General features: G+C 42.2%; 1 protein-coding gene across 3 annotated transcripts in view; it reads left to right on the top strand.

Moving 5' to 3' along the window:
• The window catches only part of LOC146608103 (receptor tyrosine-protein kinase erbB-4-like), a 381,455-nt gene that overhangs the window by 303,887 nt on the left and 63,024 nt on the right, over positions 1-14,544 (top strand). For all 3 annotated transcript variants that reach the window (XM_085348721.1, XM_085348723.1, XM_085348722.1), the window contains exons 17-18: positions 5,194-5,326; positions 13,844-13,966. In XM_085348721.1, the coding sequence (XP_085204847.1) occupies positions 5,194-5,326; positions 13,844-13,966 (256 nt within the window). The remainder of the gene's footprint in view (positions 1-5,193; positions 5,327-13,843; positions 13,967-14,544) is intronic.

Genomic DNA, 14,544 nt, shown 5'->3' on the forward strand with positions numbered 1-14,544 from the left:
TCGGTTTTCCTGGGTCTTTTCACGTGTGTTATGAATAAATCTTCTTTTTTTTGGTACCAGTACTAGTTTTATTTTGTTGTAATTATCCGCGACACCTTAAAGGCCGGTCCGTGAAAATATTGTTGGGCATAAACCGGTCCGTGGCGCAAAAACGGTTGGGGACCGCTGATCTAGAGCGTCACATTACCCCAGTTTTACTCTTTTTTCCACTGACTTCCTGTCTATTTAAGAATGGATTTTAAAATTCCGTTGCTTGTTTTTAAGTCTTTGAATGGGCCCCCCTCCCCTTATTTATCTGAGCTTTTAAGTATCCAGACTTCTGCTACGGCACTAAGGTCCTCTACTGTTCTTATAATACTTGTAGGCCCTACACTGTGGACCCGCTACCCCTGAACACCAGATCTGATAATAATTTAGGGGCCTTCATGTTGTTACCCAAAGCTCGCCTGTTTTCCCTGGCTTTTAGAGAATTTAGTGCTTTCGGTTTAGTTGTTTTAAATGTGCTATGCAAATAAAGTACAAGTTGAAGGTGCCAATTTTTACCATCCTACAGAGGTCCAGACATCAATTAACTCATAGCTGGTTATGCCCAATGTTGTGTGTTACTTTTGTTGGCTAATCCTCTCCCAGATTTTTGTGCTAAAAGGAAACACATAGGTGCATTTGCCAAACTGTTGAACTTTTTTATAAAACCAGGATCTGATATTGAAATGGGACTTGGCTGCTATTATATCTTGGCTTAGTAAAGTACAAAAACAAATTAAAAAGATCACACTTTTAAAATACAGAATTTTATTATTATTATTAAGATACAAGACTAAATGTTCAAAAGGCTGAAAGAGCAGGTGGCAGCAAGAAATCCCCAAAATACATAAAAGCAGCTGCGTTACCAGCTACGGCACAGAGAACCGTATTACTATTATTAACAAAAGGGCAAAACAACAGCAAGCAAGTAGGGTTAAGAACATGTGGTGAACCTAAACAGCCCGAGGACGACAACAGTTCTATTAAAACACCCATAAAAGACAATTAGAGCAAATTCTAAAGAGAGACGGAGTCATTAGAATTTAACCAAACCAGTATACCAATAAAAACAGAAGCCACGAGGTCCTCTTAAACCCAGAAAATTAGACCTTTTTACTTTCCTCTGGGAGTCTTTTGCTGAGTCTCCGGGTTCTTCTTCTGCTCTTACAGCGGCGTTATTCCCCTGTCTCATCTGATGACCCTGTGTCACTTGTCTTGCTATAAAACCTATCCTCCTAATTAAAGTAGTCCTTTCCCTTGTTTAGCGCTGTCTCACTCTGTAATTTGTGTCACTGCCAGTTTCTCATCTTCTTTTGTTTGTTCTTTTTTCTCCCCCCTCCTGCCTTCTCCTTATTTCTCACCTCCTATCTACAGCTCCCCCCACCCCTTACACTTCCTTTATTTGTTGTTTCTCCTTGTCTGTCTTCCCCTCTCGACCTAATCATTTCAAACTGCCGCATTACTATTCACCACATGGCCGTATATCTCATTATGTCGAAGCCCACAGCCTCTTTGTAAATTCCAAGCTCCCCCTTCTTTAAGTCCATCACAATCGATATGGCAAATGCTGCGGCACCTTCCTCTACCAGAGCACTGTGGTACACAAGTCTTCCATTAGCCGCTAATGGCTTCCACAACTAATAGAGTTTTCAACTTCAGGTATCAGGTGGGAGCAGGTGTTATTTTATGCTATGCGGTTGTGTTGATTCTGCCATCGGCAAGAAGGGGAAAATGGAATACAGATTGGAAAGAAAGAGAAGAAGAATGAGGGTAACAAAAGAAAAGAGTGTTATTAAGAAAAGAATTGAGTAGTAGCGTAACACTAGACACAAGTGAAAGGGGTATGTAAATGGCAAATGCATTAGTGCCATCATTAGTGAAGAGAAATAGCTTTTAACTTCCAACCTTTAGGCTTGCCTTAAGCAAGATTCACCTCAGAAGATGGAGAAGCAATTTGCGAAGGGTAGGTACTGTTAATTTCTCATTTGTTCGAAATTTGAAAGTCAGTGAAAACTAATTCGTATGAGTTGCTGGGCTTGGATTAACTATAAGGAAATCCAGCGCGGTGTAGCAGAAGCTGTGGCTCCTTTAATAAAGCAAGTAAAAGGATCACATAGCCTCAAAGGCTTTTATCTTCTGACCTGTGAAAATGGAAGTACCCTTCAATTAGAAATTGCTCTGTGCTCTATAGGGTGGGACTGTTTGGTGAAATGGGTTAGGGAAGGTAGTAAAAATAGCTGTGTGTGTCCGAGGTTGTTTATTATTGCATGTCGCTGCAACAACATGAGGGAAGGTGTGAGCAACTTGAGAAAGACTGGCCACAGTCACATTAAGGATTGTGGGTGGTTGCTGGTGGGAGATTGGACTGTTTGAAGAGTAAGGCATGAGTCGGGGAGGTGATCTAAGAAGTCATGAGCCATGCAGCAAGGGCAGAAAAAAGGAAAATACTTGCAAGGAGAGTTAAACCAACCCGGTTTTCATTCCAGGGGCGTCAAATACTGTCTCACTGTCGAAGCTGCTGGTGTCTCAGAGATAGGTGCAAAGTAGGGCTGGGTATCGTCACTGATTTCTAGAATCGATTCAATTCCGATTCACAAGGCCCCGAATCGATTCGATCCACGATTCGATTTAATTCGATTCGATTTAAATCTGGGAAATTTTGACAGTCAGAAATATTATAATTCAGATCAGTACATTTACATATTTTTGTATCAATAAAAAGGAAGCTGACACACGCAAGACTTTATCACAGGTGTGAGCATCACAGCAGAGGCCTTTGTGTCAAAGTAGCTGAGGATAAAACACAGAAAAACATGAAGGTGATTTTCCTGGCCTGGGATTTTATAAAAATATTCTGCAGTACATCAAAAACAAAAGAAAACCATTAATCAACATATGAACATCACCTCTGAAGTTGCAGCGGTTTTATTACAGACACAGCGTTTTGCATTTTGAATAATTTTAAAAAGTTTAAATTTGTTCAGTATTGAACAGCAGAAATGAGGTTTTCTTTTCGGAAGAATGTAAAAGGGAAAAAACAGCGGCCGACAGCCTGTAAACAACAGTAGACTTGTGCGTAACAAGCAAGCGAATAATGAAGAAAGGGAAACTGTTCTTGAAGTACAGAGAGAGAGCTGTGCATCGCAGTGGAAGCAAAACAGTAAAAGTCTGAGTGAATTCATGACGATGTTTATGTGAAGCGTTTGGATCTTCTTTTGCTGCTGGTTCGGTCAATATTGTTTGGAGAGAGATCAAACTAACAGCTTTAGAATCGGCGCATAAAGGGCGTGCACACAAAGCGCAGACCCGCCGACAGATCAGAGTCAGCGAGCTGTCGGCTTTCAGCCCCGACTGTGAGAAAAGCGACATCTAACTGATTCTGATCCGCGGGTCCCGCTGTGTGTTTAAGTCTTTGTGCAGAATCCGTGTTCCTGCTCTCATTTACTGTCTTAACTGTTTGGTGGTTCTTGAAATTTTGTGAGATTTCACCTGAGATTCTGGCATTTTGGGCAAAATAAATTTATATTAAAAAATCGATTCAGGATTTTAATGAATCGATTTTACGTTATCCAAGCCAGAATCAATTTTAATCGATGAATCGATTATAAGAACCCACCCCTAGTGCAAAGTGTCCTTTGGCATCTGTGCGAAGACAGCCCTGGTCTCGCAAATCATCTCATATGGACCCATTGATGTCATTTAAATCCGCAGTGTTATTGTTATGTATGTTATTGTTTTTCACCTAAACCCAACCCAATTATCTTAATAGGTTTGGTGCATAAACCAAATAAATTTTAGTGTGCAAATCAAACCAGCAGCTTTTGGTCCAATAACCTAATCAAGTAGTTCTTGGTGCATAAACCCTACAAAGTACTTTTAGAAGCTCAAAGCATGACAAGTAGTTTTTGATCCCTAAACCTAGCCAAGTAGATTTTGGTATCAAAACCTAATCAAGCAGTTCTTGGTGCATAAACTCAACTAAGTAGTTTTAGCAGTGTAAAGTCCGCCAAGTAGTTTTTGGTGTCTAAACCTAGCTAGGTAGATTTTGGTGTGTAAAAACAACAAAGTAGTTTAAAGAACACAAAGCCAGACAAATCTTTAGTGGGTAAACCAAAACAAGTAGTTTTCAGTCCAAAGACCTAATCAAGTAGTTCTGGGTGCATAAACCCAACTAAGTAGTTGTAGAAGCATTAAGCCTGAGAAGTAGTTTTTAATGCCCAATCCTAGACAAGTAGATTTTGGTGCATAAACCGAACAAAGTAGTTTTAGACGCATTAGACATAGACACATAGGAGTGTAAAGCCGGCCAAGTAGTTTTTGGTATCTAAACCTCATCTTAGCTTTTTTTCCCCCTACATCTAATAATTTAGACTTTACTGAATAGTTTTTGGTACGTAAATCTAACCTAGCAGGGAGAAAAAGTGAAGAAAACAATGCACAGCTTCTGTCTGATAAATGTGCGATTTTCTGTCCTACTGTTTTGGACTTCTGTTTCCCCTCACCCAGACCGATCATGGCATCCCGTCACATTTGCCTTGTTCTGTCATAGGTGTCTTCACCAAGCACCTCAGGCACATTTCCTTTACCTTAGAATACAAAACAGCTTAAGATGACTGTTGTTGAAAACTGGAGCATCAGTAAAATTCAATATTTAAAACAAGACTACTATGTTATCATCCAGTGTTGCTGTGTGCAGTTAAAGGGACACTTTGTCTATGAAACATCAGCGGCTTCAGTATTAGATGCCCGGTGATGAGTGTGTGTCAGCCTTACATTAGAAGCATTTTGACCGATTAAAAATCGACAGTTTAACTGTGCGAAACACGGCACAAACAAGCTATTTAATTGCTGCTAGCAGATGCTGAAAAAGGCTCTTAGCAGAACATTGTTTGTTTTCCACATGGCTCCACTGACATCAAACGATCTCTTAGCCCAACAGAAATGGGCCGCTCCACTAATAAACTTTTATGGCGATCTTGAAGCGAGCATCGCATTTTTCCGGCAGAAGACTCAATTTGACCTTCAGGGGTTAAATCTAAAGGGTGTTGGAGCAGATTGGATAATTTGTCAGCACTGGCTGAGGTTTGCACTTTATTGCAGTGTGCTCGTTAGTTTCTTAATGTTTCAGCAGTGTTCATGTTTTTTTTCTCTCTTCCCCTGTCTCTACAGGACACCCCTGATAGCAGCTGGAGTCATCGGCGGCCTATTCATCATCGTCATTCTGGCGCTCAGCGTGGCCGTTTATGTTCGCCGCAAAAGCATCAAAAAGAAGAGGGCCTTGCGGCGTTTCCTGGAGACAGAGGTGAGAGAGTAGAGGGTAGAGCAAACATATTGGGAGGTTTCTCCTCACCTGTGTTTTCTGAATGCTTTCAGCTGAATTAAGTTTCCTTAAAAGGTTTCATTGCACTAAACCTTTAAGGAAACCTTGAAATATTAAACCTTGGCTAAGGTACTTAGCCAAAGCAGCCAGCGCAAAGGAAGGTTGGAAAATTATGCATGGTCACCGCTGCCCATCGATCTGGCCTTGAAGAAGGTTCATTTCTGGGAAGCGTTAGAGAGCGGAGCGGACTTCATTATCAAAGGTGAAAGTCAAAGATCGGGAAGGGTGCAGGGTTTATATAAGCATCCATGCTTTGGTCCATGCCTTTTATGGTGCTACAGGACTCTCTCACACTGTTTCCTCCAGCAGTCATATCATCACTGCAGGTCCGCCGAGTTGGCCGTGCCCGTAGGTGGGGTAGGCTGCTTGTCATTCTGGATTAGGATAATTTACAGGTAGAGGCAGCAGTGTTATAGACAGCTGCCAGGCAGGAGATGGAATTAGAGGAGGGCAGCCATGGGCAGTTTCTGCCTCATCCCAGCCATGCACATCCATCTTAATCAAGCAGGCCCTGCTCAGACAGCCGCTTGACCCGGAGGGAAGTCTTCACTCCGTGCAGATTCGCTAATGTAGTGTCACGGAGCAGGAGGGGGTGGCTGAGAAGGATTCAGGTTGGGGGATGGGGATCCGCTTGACCCTTTTTTCTTTGTTTTTTTTGCATTTCTCTGTTCAATGTTCATTCAGTGCTGCAGCAGGAAAGCCTGAAATAAGGCCAGCATAACCTTTTTCCCCCTCCCCTTCATTCCCTGAGGGGACGTGTAAAAGTAATTAGACATAAAATCTTAAACGCCTCTGGCCCAGGGGCTACACAGATTAAGAGCAGGTCACAGGTTCCGCCCACATGCTCACATATTAGCAGCCGTGGAGTGTCCTGAGCTGGACGTTTAACCTCAGTCTTTTGGCGGTTACCGCGTACGAGAGCATCAGCCGAACGGCGAAAGGACAAAAGCAGTGGATCGATGCCATTACCTGACAGTTGTGATCGGTGCCTGAATATGTAATTCCCCTACTGTAATTTAAAATAATAGAAAGATTAAAATTTCAGTCCAGATTCCTGTTATTTATTGCTGGTTCTAGAAGGGATTAGGTTCTCCATTTGATTTTCGTTTTCCCTTAAATGTATCATCTCATTGTGCATGCACGCACTACTCTCTCCATCTGAATGCTTTCCCGCGCTCTCGCCCTCCCGGCATCCTTTAAAAAAAAAAAGACCATGCGCTTTTGCAGTTTATATCACGCTTTTTTTTTTTTTTTTTGGCTGATGAAACTACGTGATAGGCTTTGGACGGCCGAGTGCAGATTCTCTATTCAAACGAATAATGGAGCTGACTCTGTGTCTGTGAATGGAGATCAAGCTTGTCTGGATGAGGGATTTGGGGGACGGCGCCGGGCTCTGGGACTCCCCCTCTCTCTCCTTATCTGCCATAGCTTTTTTAAACAGAGTGCTCACCTCCTGCGTCAGACGGGAGGGAAAGATGCCTCCAGTGCATGCTGTCAGAACGTGATCTGAGCGCCCGACTCCGCATTTCCATATCAAGGACACGTGTGAAGGCTGTTGCACTGTGTTGACTTGCAAAAAAAAAAGGAAAGAAACACTCACACTCACTCTGCCATTTCACTGTTCTCCCTTTCTTTCAGTATTTTCTCTGTTTTACTATTCACCGTCTGTCTCTCGTCGTGTCCTCACCTTCTCGTTTTTTCCCCCATTTTTGATCTCTGCTTATCTGTCTCCCTCCCTCGTGAACAGACGCTTTATTCCTCTGTCATCTTAACTTCCTGTTTTTGTTTTGGTTTTGGTTTTTCCTCCTTCTGTCTCGCTCTCCCTCACCTCTCTCTTCACCCCCTCACATACTGTGGAGCCTTTTTGATGAAGCCCCTGAAAACAGATTGCTTTCACACAGGGGACAGGCGGCACAAACAGCAGCAGTCCCCTCACTGCTACAGCGTGACCCCAGGGTTTTGACCTTTGAACCCAGCTCAATGAAGTAGGACTAATGCCTTTGAATCCTCCGATGCCCCGCCCCTCGATCCCCCTCATCTCCCCCCTCCCCCCAAGGTCCTTCTTCTAGCTCCTTTGTACAGGCGTGAGTGTTTCAGCACCACAGGTGAGGACAGCTCCCCTGCTGCTCATACGCTCTCTTACATGAAGGGTTTCAGCATGGACAGCTCCTGTTGTTCACCCCAAGGCAGGCTGACTGAGCAGAGGCATGGGGAATCATCAGAAATGCATGCAACTGAAGTTTATGTTAAATTTAAGCCAAGATCTGAGAAATTCAAACCAAATATGACACCTAATATGTCACAGCAAATGTTAAACAAAGAGAATATACATGACACGCATTGTGGAACGTATGAAAGTTAACCCTCTGAGGCTTGAACCGTGAAACCTTGTGGCGAATAAAAAAAGAGATTAAATATCACATTGCGTAAATCAGGTTTAATTTGGAGCTTCATTTTTGCTACAGATGACATTTTTGTTCAGTTTTATTGCTTACTACACTGATGATGTAGCAGTCTCAAAAATTCAAAAAACCCCATGTATTAAATATGATATACTTGGCATTAAAGGATTAAGGTACAAATTTGTGTTTTATATTACATCCAGCCTCTCGGTTTTCTCATACATAAGGATACATAGCATAAAATTACATAAACCTCTTTAGAAAGGGCTAATAACCTGGGATATACTCCAAATACTCCGAAGCCCAAAATCATCCAATGAGAGGCACTTCTGCAAACCGAAGCGCCTTGTTTTTTGGGGTTTTCTTTTTTCGAGAGGTCAGAGAAGAATGTCTGGGCTGGTTTGAGCTGACAGAGAGGTTACGGTAACTTGGATAAACCACTCTTTACAGCAGTGGTGAGCAGGAAAGCATCTCAGAAATGCCCAGCATGTCAAAGCTTGAGGCAGACGAGGCAGAAGACACAGCTGAGTTCCACTCCTGTCAGCCAGCAAGAGTAATCGGAGGCAGTAGCGGGCACCAGGCTCAAAAGAGCTGGACAGTTGAAGACTGGAAATAAAAAAAAACCCAACATAGCCTGGCAGAAATCCCAGCTCTGCAGAGGTCTCGTTTTTTCTTTCTTTTGCTGATTAGCTGGATCAGGTGTCAGGTGTGTTGTGCTAATCAAGAAATAATCAGGTGTGGGTTCTGAGGACCAGGACTGTTTGTTTCTGTGATTTGATTTCTTTCCTCAGTGGACTTTTTATAGGCATGCACTGCGCTTCTGTAACGAGAGTCGTAATCAAAAAATAAATGGACTCATTAAAGAAACAAATACTCAACTGAAGGCATCGGTCCATTTAGATATCTATGTATCTACATTTTTGTTGTTTCTTTATATTACTGTGTCTAAATTGTTATGGTCACTTTTATTCTTCAGCACAGTCTGAACTCTCTTAGGCAGCTTTCTTGCTATTTCTTTAAGTCGTCTTCAGGAATAGTTCTCCAGGCTTCTTGAAGGACATTCAAAGCTCTTCTTTGGATGTTTCTGCCTTTTGTTCTGTTCTCTGTCAACATGATCTCACACTGCTTCAGTAATGTTGAGGTCCGGACTCTGGGAAGGCTGATCCATGACTGATAGTGCTCCACTGTGTGTTTTTCTATGCAGGTATGATTTTACTGCATTGGCATTTTGGTTGGGGAGCATTGTCATGCTGAAAAATGAAGCTGTTGTTAATCAGATGTGTTCCAGATATTTTTGCATTGTGGATCAAAATCTGATGGCACTTTTCTGTGTTCATAATTCATCAATTTTTGCAAGATCTCCAACACCAATCTGGATTCATCACTCGTTTAGACCTATTGTTACTGATTTTCAGTCCAGTTTTTGTGTAATTTTCATCCCTCAGCTTTTTATCCCTGTTTCCTTTCCTTAAGCATTTTTGACAGCACCCTTCCACAAAGACCATTTCTGATGACACTTCAGTGTTCAGTAGATGATCAGCTGAAGGTCCGGATGCATCTCTTATCTCCTGTATCAGGTCTTTGCTGGATTATTTCCTGTTTCTTAAGGATGTGCTTCAGATCATTCTTTTAGGCCTGACACTTCTTCTTTTGTCCTCCACTTTTCCTCAAATTTTTTAAGGACACACTCCACACCATGCTGAGAAATGCCAAATGTTTGGCAATAGCTCTTTGCGAATTACTTTGTTTTGTGACAGCCTGCTAGTAACAAAGTGCCTAAAGATACAATTTAAAATTGATTCTTTGTTAAGTTAACTGTATGTCTAGACAAAAACACTGGTTCATCCCTTGAATTAGGAGCCTTTACTGTGCTTGACTGATTCATATGTCAGTGCTAAATGGTTTAACAAACAAAAACGTTCAGGCACAAGGACTGGACTGAAAATGAGTGAAAAAGGAACCAATGTCCAAATAAATATTGTACTGTAAAATATCAAAGAAGAGCAGAAACGTTTGGAGTAACAGACAGTATAATACATACCGTATAATCAATGCTAACAACAACAGGGAAGTTAAGTAGGAAAGTAAATAACACAGGCAATTAATTTACAAGTAAATGTAAAAAAAAGAAAAACATTATTGATTTAATTATTTCATAATCAATCCCTATATTTAGTTATAATATTATCTTTGGTTTATTTAAAGTCATATTTATTAATTCATCAATTTTGGCACATTAGGTCCTCCATATTTTCCAAACTTAGCCTAAAGTAAAGAACTTTTTTCTTTTTAAATGATAACTGTGAAAGTTACTGAGTCTTTTTCAAGTGACAGGAGAGATGAGTAAGAAAAAGTCTGTTTCAGTCCATACAGCAGTGGAGGAATTAGTTACTGCTCGCCTTTCTCCAATATAGCACTCTTGTTTAAGCACTCTCGCCAGATTTGAATAACAAAGTCAATATAGCAAATTAAAAAAAACAAGGGTTGACCCAATGTACTTTCTGGCTGAGGCAAACTTATTAACATTCAAAGCCGCTAACCCCCCCCCCCCCCCCCCCCCACCACCACCCCCACCACACACACAAACACACACACACACACACACACACACACACAACCCGCATTCGAATGAAGAGCAGACGATGCTGGTTGTTTAATAAAACAATGTTAGGTGCAAAGAAAATTCCTTTTTTGTGACCTTGTATGTCTCAGTCCATGTGTTTGAGTCTAATAGTTAGATGGCTATCACATTTTTACATTTGTAATTGTGAGGTTATTGTTATACAACATGTTTGTCTGGTATAAATTCCAGTGACCCAGTTTTAACCCCTATTAAATCACTGGTGCTTTCGTAAGTCCGACATCAGTCACTAAGAATCAAAATAAGCCAACAAAGTTCACCTGAAAATTGACCAGGCAGCAACACAGGCCCCGAGACCACCTACTGCGACTGCTCCGGGGCAAACGCTTGTGGCACGACAAAGTTGTTTCACCTCAATATGTTTCAATTACAGCCAACACAACAAATGTAGCTCTTTGAATGGGTAATGCGAACATTAAAGCATGTACCCGAGGGTTTGCAGAGCAAGTTCATGTTTGAAGACACTGTTTACTTATTCAATACACAATAATTCTGTGAATGTATTCTAGCTCGAGGCTTGAACATACTGCTTATTTGTCCAATGAAGCATCCCAATCCTCTCCACCGCGCCACCAGTGAAGCTCATTTGGCAAAGGCACGGTGCATTATTAGCTGGTAAATAAAGTGGCGTGGTGAGTGTGTGCGAGAGTGAGAACGAGCTCAAGAGAGCTTCGTCGGCTACGGGTCTGTGTCTTATTTAATAGACCTCTCCTCTCCCTCTCCTCTCCAGTCCAGTCCAGCCTCATCCTAATGAAACAATAACAACTACAGCCTGTCACCATCTGCTCTTATTACTGCTCCATCACCACCTCCCTGTGCCTCATCTCTGCTCTCTCTTTCCAAATCACTCCATTTCTCTCCACCCACAGCGGCAATTTTTTTTTTTTTGTTATTCTAGCAATGTATGCACACACACCGAAATGCAAAAAATGCTCTTTGCACAAATACCATGCTGATATGATGGATGTGACCAAAGCTTGCCCTTTCTGTTGAGGTAAATACATCCAGTCAGCAACCAGTCATTGCTAGAAAATTTCATATTTCATTTAAAGCCTCAGAGGCACACTGTATAGACGCAGTGATATACCCACTGTTTGTAAAGCCTGTCTTGGCTGTTTGGAGTCGGAGGTGAGCATAAGAGAAAAGACAGCTAAGTTATCAGGTAGAACTTGGAAGATTTATTAACAAGATGCAGGCATAGACTCTATGGGTGACCTTCAGAGACAGGTACCTGCTAATCAGGGTGAAGGAACATGCTAGAATATCACTCACCAAAACTAAAGAAATTACCTGTCTTTGACAGTCTGTTAGTGTAATCACCACAGAGTTAGCCATATTAATCATCAAAACAACTGCACTAAAATGGTCCTTAACAAAGCACAGGGATGTTAGAAATAAATTATGACATCTGATTATTGAACTCAGAACTTTTTATGCGCAGAAGGCAGTAAACATGCTTATTCTGCTGTAAACTTGGGCATTTTACCATGGGACTCGACAGTTGTTGATTCCCGTTTTTGGTGCCAGCCCCCAAAGTGGCCATGTGAGGAAGTGCAGCTTGGGCTCAGCACTGTATTCCCATGAGTTCTCCCAGCCAAAATGACACAGTACATATCAATGTAACCACGTGTGCATCAGCTGTTTTATTAGCTACATAAATGTACTTGGCAGACTCCCTTTTGCCTTGAGAACTACTTTCATTCTTCATGGCACAGATTCAGCAAGTATGCCCAAACAGTTGCATTAAATGTGTGCATAGTTCACAGTTAACTGTCAGGTAAGATGTCAAATGCTTCTATCAGCATTTGAAGCGATTTGAAAAACGTCATCAAGGCAGCACTTTAAATGGCGGGGTTACTGCAACGTACATTGCAAAGAAAAATAAGAAAATTGATGTTTGGAGTTTAAAAAAAAAATAGGTCCATTTTCTTGACCTTGGAAAGAAAATTCAGTTTCTCTCCATGTTAGATTTATGATCCAAACCTTTTAAAACATCTCACATGTGCCCCAATGTGATACAGCTGTGGCCGTTTGTTTCCGCACTTCATCTTAACGCTTGTACAAAAACGCGATTTTGGTGCTCTACAGACCGAACGAGGTTTCAAACAGCACGTTACCGTCACTCGATCCACTCAGTCATCCTCTCATCGCTCCTTCCTTTCCCTCTTTCATCTCACTCACTTCCCCCCGTCTTATGAAATTTGTCATTTCCCTTCCCCTGCTCTAACTCACTACCTGCAGTGACATCTCAGCGGGCTTTACACTGCGCCTTCAGGACCGGCTATAACGATAGCCATTAAACGACGTGTCATTGCCGAGCTGCGGGCAATGTCATCTATTCTGCAGACCGGACCGGCGCTGCGATTGCCAGTCCTATTGTGCTGATGGTTTTATATCACATTGAGTAAGTGCTTGTATGGCTGACCGACTGATATATGGTCTCATTATATTGTTTGATGGTCGTGGCCAAGCCGGGTGATTATGCCGCTGATAAACCGCAGCGAATGAGGGACCCGATATGCTCATTAAGACACGTATTGATCAGGTGCATTGACTTTGTGTGTGTGTGTGCTTGATCTGAGATGTGTACTATAGGCTGCCTGGATGAAAATGTGTGTGTGGCTTTCTCTCTTGCCTCTGGCTCAGATCTTTTCACGGCTCGGTTACAGGTGCCAGCTCCTGCTTTTTTCATACTTAGTCGCCGAGGCTTTGTTTAGCGGCTAGCGGTGAAGGCGGGTGGCCAGGCCAGCTGCTGGGATGCTGCTCAGTGTCAGCTGTTACTGGCAGGGAGGCGGCGTGCGGAGGAGGCTTGTCATAACCTTGAATTGGAATTGTTTTGTATGTGCACAGCTGGTGAGCTGCTGCTCTTTGTCGACTGTGATAGCAGCTGACACCAGACTGTGATTTGCCTAGTGGTGGGCACGCTGCGGTCCACTCTGGCAACTGCCAGTTCTGACAGAACTCCACATTCACACCCCCGAATTATTTGTCTTTCATAAATGTGTGTGTGTGTTGCAGAATCATAACTATCAGGGCCGTACAGTCTCAGTTTTTTGGCTTCTTTTTTTATTTGCTGCAAATAAAAACCTTGTGTTCACCTTCCACCGCTCTTTCCTAGACTTGCTTTTTACTTATTATTTTAAATGGAGCGGCCTCACCCTGCTGCATGCTCCCGGTGGCTCTGAAGATGTGTTTTAGCATTCACAGTGCCAAGTAGCAGGAGGTTAAAAATATTTGGATTTGATGTAAAAGAAAGGCACACTTCTAGTTTTCGATAGCTTTGCAATAAAAACAATAGCTGCCAGGAGGTTTTCTTCACATTCTTGGCACCAGATGAGACAGAGAGTGGGATAAATAGTCTTAATATGAGTGTGTCTGTGTGTTTTGCTTCCTCAGCTGGTGGAGCCCCTGACCCCCAGTGGAACTGCTCCAAACCAGGCCCAGCTGCGGATCCTGAAAGAGACAGAGCTGAAGAGGGTGAAGATTTTGGGTTCGGGAGCTTTCGGAACAGTCTACAAGGTCAGTGTGTGGTAAAGCCATCCTGCAGACTCTGGTGCCGATCAATATCAAGTAAATACAGGGTATTGCTGATACCTTTAAGTTGTAAAGGCAGCTTACAGTATGTAGGGGACAGCAGTGTGTCACAACTTGTTGTGTTGTGTTAACACAATAAAACACATCTTTCAGCTTTTCATGTATTTTGAAAGCCAAAATGCCAGATAGTTGCTGTGCTATCAGATGCACTAATCACTGTTTAGTTACAGCTTTCTGATTGGCGTAGACATAGAGTATGGCACCAACCTGTGAGCACATCTCTCTTAACCCTGCCGTATAGGCTGAATCACACCAGTCCCTGCTTCTCCACAGCAACATATTTAAACTGTAGATGATTTGCTGGATATTGGTAAAATATTTGGTCAACTTCACTGTTATGACACAACACTGACAAATTAACACTACTGGAACTTTTATGGCCCTACACTGTAAATGTCCAAGTCAACAAAACATAAGATTTACATCATTTAAGTAGCTTCTTTAAGCTAGCTACGTATTAATGATGATCAGTTTCTTGCTCTTCTCCCACACGGTGACATTAT

Source organism: Diplotaxodon limnothrissa, linkage group LG23, assembly GCF_057381915.1.
Source record: "Diplotaxodon limnothrissa isolate DT_005_m linkage group LG23, D_limnothrissa_male_GT1.1, whole genome shotgun sequence".
In the NCBI taxonomy this organism is placed as follows: Eukaryota; Metazoa; Chordata; class Actinopteri; order Cichliformes; family Cichlidae; genus Diplotaxodon; species Diplotaxodon limnothrissa.